Source organism: Triticum dicoccoides, chromosome 5A, assembly GCF_002162155.2.
Source record: "Triticum dicoccoides isolate Atlit2015 ecotype Zavitan chromosome 5A, WEW_v2.0, whole genome shotgun sequence".
NCBI classification, from domain to species: Eukaryota; Viridiplantae; Streptophyta; class Magnoliopsida; order Poales; family Poaceae; genus Triticum; species Triticum dicoccoides.
The window spans coordinates 391,680,036-391,686,697 of NC_041388.1; the positions used below are offsets into that span (position 1 = coordinate 391,680,036).

The following is a 6,662-nucleotide window of genomic DNA, read 5'->3' on the forward strand; positions in this document are numbered from 1 at the left end:
CAGTCTGGTGCCTCATTACTCTGACTTCTTCTTTGCGGTGCTGGAGCACCGTGGGCTTCATATGCTGCATCTCCATCCAAACGTGGTGTCGGTCTTTGCCATCTTCGCCCATTTTTGTGAGGGCTTTGTCGGAGTGCGACCGTCGCTGGAGCTTTTCCGGCATTTCTACTCCTCCCGCCTGAACTCCATGAACAGACAGATCTCTGGATGTGTGACCTTCCGCCTCGTAGTGAAGAAGGCGGATATGAGTTATATCCCGGTGAATTTGTACTCTCATGTGAGAGAGTGGCACCGGAACTGGCTGCCGGTCAAGACTCTGCGTGGCTCCCCTTTGCTACGTGAACCAGAGTCTCCCCCGCCCGTGATTAAGTGCCCTGGACGGACAAGTTGTGTTGGCAAGGCCTTCGACCCAGTTCACCAATGCGTTAAGTTGTTTGCGGTGTGGGGTTTGGATGGTCGTATGGTGGCGAGCAGTTTCGCTCGCCATTGGATTTCCTCTCTTCAGTTCCGGAAGGAGCCGACCTGGATGCTCGTGGGGAAGGAGGACGGCCAACGCTTACACTGAGATGCCCTCCCGGGTGAGAATCTATCATGGGTGGGTTCAATTTGGACGGGGCCTCGGGCCTGCCACCTTCGGTTGGGATGCTTCATAACAGTTAGACCCATGATGTCATCCTAAAGAGGATGCCGATGTGCGACAGGTGGGGTCTTGTTCTCGTGGGTTCGGTGGACCCCGAGAGGTCGAATCCCTTCTCACCGCAAGCGGCCTTGATCGGGCCCAACTCTAAGGCCTCCTTTGGTTCATAGGATAGGAATTTTATAGGAATAGGAAAATCATAGGAAGTGAGATGACATGCATCTCAATTCCTATAGAGGAAGAGATGTCATTTGGTGCATAGGATAGAAATTTTTCCATTGAGTCTAGGCTAATGTTTTTTTCCTCCAAAATGTGAAGGATTGATTCCTATCCTACATAGGAATATGAATCCATTCCTACAAACCAAAGGGTTTCAAAGGAATTTTTTCTTTGCAAATCCTATTCTATAGAATTTCTATAAAATTCCTACAAATCAAAGGAAGCCTAAGGGGGTGGCAGAGGAGAAGGAGGACGGAAATGACTTCGAGGGCTCTTTCAGCACCCCAGACAGGGGGGGCGCACCTCCACCACCCAGCCGGAAACGTGCCTTATCTCCCGCAGCCCCCGGCTCTACTACCCGAGCCCAATGATGACACTGCGCTGCCAGCACCACCAGGTAAATGTTGAGCTTGCTTTTTGGTTATTGGGACACTCTTGCTCACTGTTGGTCTTTGTCTTTAGTTCTTTGACCGGGGACGATGACGTGCCGAAGGTGATTCCTCCTTCAGCCACCAACGCATCCTCGGGGGATGTTGTGGAGGTTCCGGCAGCCCCCGATCCTGGAAAGGCTCGTGTTTTACGGGACCATGCCAGTGGTCCTGTTGGAGGGTCGGACCCGAGCTTTTCCTTCCGCCATGACCGGCTCAAGAGGATGGACCGCCAAGGACAAGTATGTAGATTATTCCTTACGGGTGTAGGCTTTGTATCCCTCAAGTTGTTTTTAACTGTTGCTTCGCCATGCGTGTAGCCCATCTCGCCCCTGTCGCCCGCCGAAGAAGGTGGAGCGGGTGCTGACGAAAAGGACGACCGGTGAGGATGATTTGGCCTCGTCACTAGGCGCGGAGGTGGCGGGAGGATTGCAGTCGGAGGTGGGGAACGCGGATGTCTCCTCGCGTGCTTCCCCATCATCCATCCCAGATCCAAACATCATCGTGGTAGCAGGGGCCGAGGCCGGTGACCCAGAGGCGGGCCGTAGGGCCGAGGACGCGGAGTCTTCCAGGGAGGCTGCCGAGACGCCTGGAGCGGGGCAGATTCCTTTACAGCAGAGAACCCCGTGCAAGAAGATGGCTCTGAGGCGGCGACGGCCCCCGATGGCTCTGTTGGAGAGGACGATGGTGCCGCTTGAGCCAAGGACAAGAGTTCCTCCAAGATCACCTTGACACGAAAGGCCCCCGTTATTGGTCTAGGGGGGTGGCTCCATCCGGCAATCCCTCAGGCAGCGGCACCCCTACTCTTTCAGCACTAGCAGGAGGTCACCCGGCAACCTGGGACTTGAACAATGAGTGGGTTGGTTCGACCACAAAGAACCTAACCATCTGAGTTATACTCAGTTCGCGAAATGGTCAGATTTTTTACAAGCTGCTTAACCGGCGCTTTACAAAATGAATATTTAGCAATAGGTGGACATAAAATTTACTGAGCAAGAGAGCAATGATTGGATTTCAAGAACAATCTCTTTTGTTGTGAAATAAGAGATTATTGCCGTGCCACAAAATAAAACAATACAAAAACATATAGCAAAGGAGGAACATACTTGAGACAGTAAAGGAGAAATGCCTCATATGATACTCTTTGCACATAATCAGAATGGAATCCAGAAGGCAAAATGCATGAGCAGCGATGAACAATAATGGCCCTGTTTGGATACTCTAACCAAGGTTAGAGTTAGAGTTAGTTTCTAACTCTAGACTAACCCTGAACTAACTCTAACCAAGATGGTTGTTTGGATCACGGGGTTAGATTGACAATAAATACATTTTTTTCTCACTTTCTAGCCGGATTTGGTGTGGCCTTGAATCATAAAAGGTTGACGAACAACAAATACTCACTTCACATCGCTCTTGAAGAAGCCTAGGCGCAATCAATGAAGACTCCACGAATAAGTGAAGCCTAGCCGCAACGAGGGGCGCCGGCCGAGTGGCTTAACGGCGACTGGGGCGCAAGAGACGACGCCGTGGCTCGAGTGGCTGAACAGGAAGGGATGCCGCCGCGCCGGAAGGAGCAGGATGGGGGCGGGGGAAGCGGTTGCGGGATGGGGGCGACGGGCGGGCGTGGCGGGGAGCTGCGGGACGGGGGCGGCGGGGGCTGCGGGAGCGGCGGTGGGATTAGGGCGACGGGGCGGGGCGATTGGGGCGGCTGGCTGGTGCGGGAGGATGAGGTACGAGTGCAGGAGAGGGTATTTTTTTAATGGGACTAACCACATCTAACTCCAATTAGCACCTCCCCACCGGGTTGGATTTTTTTGCCAGGTTAGAGCAACTAACTGCTATCTAACTCACCTGTTTGGATCCTCTAAGGTTAGTTTAGCCTGAACTAACCAACTCTAACTCTAACTACAGCATCCAAACAGGGCCAATGACAAGAATGAGCATTACTTGGTGCTGGTCTACTTGATGTTATTCAGTTACATTCTGCCATGATTCATCAAGGCACAGTAGGGAGTATCCCGACCTTTCTCTATGATAAGACAGAACTATAACAAACAAATCGGGATTCAGACTCAACAGCGAGTACACTGAATGAACCTGAACACCTGACAAGCAAATGGGCGTCAATCACCTTGCATGAGCAGATCCTAACTGGCATAACACTACACAGAAAAGCTCAACATATAACCCCGCCAGTAATTTTTCAGTTCATATATAAGCTCACTTCATCGCGAAGTGAGAACAGATTTTAGTTACATCATCAGCGTTGATGCATGATTACATTGAAAGCATTAGGAATAAGAATATTGTTAAATAATATTCTCATTTCCAAAGAGCAGTCTAAATTACGGTGGAGTTATTCCTTCTTCAGTTCGACACTCCTTTTCCCTTTCCTGATTGAATCTTGCACGCGCGAAATCCTCACTTCAGAATCCTGAGCTCTTATTTTCTTCCACAACTCTTCATAAGACTTGGGTATAGTGTAATACTCATGAAACATTAGTCCAGTTGCCCTACAGGAGGAGAAATGCAAATTATTAGATCATTAATTAGAGTTATCACGCTGAATGCATGTTGTTGCTAGAGAGAAGGTAGTAGTAGTAGAAGTTAATTAAGAAGTTGTACCATTCACGATGATTGCAGTAGGTGAGAAGATGATCAGCGATGGTGAAGGGCCGGACGGACGGGTGAATCTTCTCCTTCACGTCGTGGACCTGACACAACGTCGTTGGCCACTCAAATGACTGGCTGCTCAGGGAATGCATGACGACCGGATCCGGGAGTGGCACAGTGAGGTAAATTGAGTTGCTGCTGATGGAAGGAAGGTTCTTCGCCTTCACGGACAGGCACCTGTCCATGGATACAAACAATGCCCGGTCGCCAAGACTGCTTACTGGAATCAGTTCCCAGTGGCCAAGGCTTACATCAACCTTGAAGATCACAATGACATAACGTCGCCACTCCTCCACATCACGACCCACCAAGTTCATAGACTTGACAACAAGTAGCATGTGGCCATCGGACTCCACAAGGTAGTAGCTGCAGAAAAATGGGTTGCCAAACTTAATTGGAACATGAGCAACGACAGGGCCAGGGCCGAGTGGTTTTGGAGCGTAGACTTGCACAATCTGCCTTGAAGTCTGCAGGAAACCGTAAAGCTGGCCTTGGAAGGGCAAGGTATTGGAAAGATACATGTCCTTGTGAATGACCTCCCAGCTTGAGTGGCCCGCATCAGCACTGAGCACCACAGGTGACCAAGGGAACCAGGCCACAACGACAATGGAAGTGGTGGATGACACACTGCTACAAACGGCAGCGTTCATGCGGAGCACGCAGTTGCGGTTCCTGGTCAGCTTCTGGTAGACGGGGACGAGGGATGGGAAGTCGACCACGACCCGCGTGAAGGGGTGGAGCACGCGGATCGTGGTGTTCTGCTTGTGCAGCAGGATGACAAGCCCATCAGTGAAGCCAACGATCCTGTGGCGCTGGAGCTCGGGCAGGCGGACGCGGAGGCACCTGGCCGTTCGGTTCTGGAAGAAGGTTATCTGGCAGGCGTCATCCGGGCGGACGGCGTCGCCGTCGCAGAGCGCGACCCAGTGGACCGGGCGGAGAGATCGTATCCGCAGGGTGGGGTCTCGCGGGCTGGGCGCGCAGGCGCGCCACCCCGAGCAGACCACGCGGAAGGCAATGTAGTCCACCACGTCGAATTCCAGCACCAGCGCGGCGAGTTGGTGGACTATGTCATCCGGGAGGGATGCCCAGCCGGTCACCTGCGCCGGAGCGGGGGAAATCCGGCATTTGCAGGGGGGAGAAGGGGAAACGATGGGCCTTTACGCTTCCGGCCGGCCGGAGCAAAAGAAGGCGCCTTTCTCCCCATCCCGCACCTCTGGCTTGTTCGGATGCGTTGCTCTCGGCGGCCCCTCACTCATCGACCGGGGCTAAATAGGCCTCCTCCGGCTCCGATCAGTCTGCAACTCGGCCTCCTCAGATCAGTCTGCGATCCCAAATCGGAGGAATTAATGGATCGAAGGGGGATCTGAGCGGAATCGGGTGGAGAAATAAGAACCTAGCGTGGACGTGGCCGCGGCTGCTGCCGCCGCCGGAGTAGGGTGGAAGGACGCCGCTCCCAATCCTGAGCTCCCCACACTTTTTCTTTTCATTTCGCGATATCTTTCAGGTACTCACTCCGGTTCTTTTTGTTTGCATATAAGATTTATCCAAAGTTAAAATATCTTTACTTTGAGCAAACTTATAGAAAAAAGTATCAACATTCACAATACCAAATCAATATTGTTAGATTCATTATGAAATGTAGTTTCATAGTATATATAATCGATATTGTGGATGTTTATATTTTTTAAGTTAAATTTGGTCAAACTTGCTGCTGATGTTCGTCTTTCCTCCTAAATTGCTCCGCAGGAAACTTTGGATCTCGGGTCTTTCGGATCGGATGATGGTGGCGCTCAACATCACACTCCCATTTGGGGCTTCGTCTTTGAGCTTGCCTTGGTTAGGGTGACCAGTGGTTCCATTGGTGGTCCGTGTGGGCGATGACAGCGGAGTGGTGGTGCTCTGTCTTCGTGATCTTGGCTCAACCATGCCTTTGGCTGCGTTGATGAGTCTGGGATGGCGGTCGGGTGGTGGTAGTGCGGCCTGGTTGGGGTCGACGGTGGTTTGAGCTCTTCTTCGGTGGTGTTCTTCTCGTGTTCTTGCTCCTGCACTCCTGGGTGTGTTCTCTGCTAGGTGATGCCAAGCGACTACGGCGGTGGCACACATGTGTCGTGGCGCTGTCTCGGCCTTGTGTGACCTTTCGAATGCGCCCCACGACACATGTGGTACCGTGGCGTTGTGCAGTCTCGGATGCGCGGAGCCTTTCGATTACGTCGACGGTGCAATGTCATGGTCTTGTTTGCTTGGCGATGCTGACTTCGCCTGTGGCACACAGGCGCCGTGGCGTCATCTCGGCCTACCGTGACCTTTCGAATGCACCCCCGGCACAGGTGGTGTCGTGGTGTTGTGCACTCTCGGATGCGTGATGCCTTTCGATTGCGTCGATGGTGCAGTGTCTTGGCTTGGTTCGGCTGGCCAATGCTGTTCGATCACATTGGTGGTGCTTTGTGTTGTGCTGGGGTGTGTCTTCCCTCTTAGTTCTCCCATGTTTGTATGTTGGGCGTATGTTTTTTGACAGAAAGACTGTAAGGGAACCCCCTACAGTATAATTGGTGCAACAAACCAAAATTGCAAGTACCATGCCTTGAACCTGGATGGGTGGGAAGGCATCAGCCCCTTCCCACCACTAGGCTATGCCTTAGTCTGCATGTTGGGCGTATGTTGTTTTTGCTTTATCTCTTGTTTTGTGTCCCCTTGTAATTCTGGTT

General features: G+C 52.0%; 2 protein-coding genes across 3 annotated transcripts; one reads left to right on the plus strand and one right to left on the minus strand.

The window, feature by feature from the left end:
- The first annotated feature begins 1,299 nt into the window (after nt 1-1,299).
- On the plus strand, nt 1,300-2,334 carry LOC119297405. Its single transcript, XM_037575207.1, has 2 exons — nt 1,300-1,526; nt 1,605-2,334. The coding sequence occupies exons 1-2, from the start codon at nt 1,387-1,389 to the stop codon at nt 2,014-2,016; spliced, it is 552 nt and encodes a 183-aa protein (XP_037431104.1). The 5' UTR covers nt 1,300-1,386; the 3' UTR covers nt 2,017-2,334.
- A 1,077-nt stretch (nt 2,335-3,411) lies between these two features.
- LOC119301746 lies at nt 3,412-5,450 on the minus strand. 2 transcript variants are annotated; one of them, XM_037578729.1, is made up of 3 exons: nt 5,351-5,450; nt 3,910-5,278; nt 3,412-3,797 (listed from the first exon to the last, which is right to left on the minus strand). In XM_037578729.1, exons 2-3 carry the CDS (start codon nt 4,605-4,607, stop codon nt 3,641-3,643), a joined length of 855 nt encoding a protein of 284 aa, XP_037434626.1. In that variant the 5' UTR covers nt 4,608-5,278; nt 5,351-5,450; the 3' UTR covers nt 3,412-3,640. The 2 variants fall into 2 exon arrangements, with proteins under 2 accessions (XP_037434626.1, XP_037434625.1); XM_037578728.1 differs by having other exon boundaries at nt 3,910-5,391.
- Nucleotides 5,451-6,662: the final 1,212 nt, after the last annotated feature.

Coding starts and splice junctions, on each gene's coding strand:
- LOC119297405 (XM_037575207.1), top strand. CDS start 1,387: ATGTTGTGGAGGTTCCGGCAGCCCCCGATCCTGGAAAGGCTCGTGTTT. Junction 1,527..1,604: donor GGATGGACCGCCAAGGACAA/GTATGTAGATTA, acceptor CCATGCGTGTAG/CCCATCTCGCCCCTGTCGCC.
- LOC119301746 (XM_037578729.1), bottom strand. CDS start 4,607: ATGAACGCTGCCGTTTGTAGCAGTGTGTCATCCACCACTTCCATTGTC. Junction 3,798..3,909: donor TACTGCAATCATCGTGAATG/GTACAACTTCTT, acceptor CTCCTCCTGTAG/GGCAACTGGACTAATGTTTC.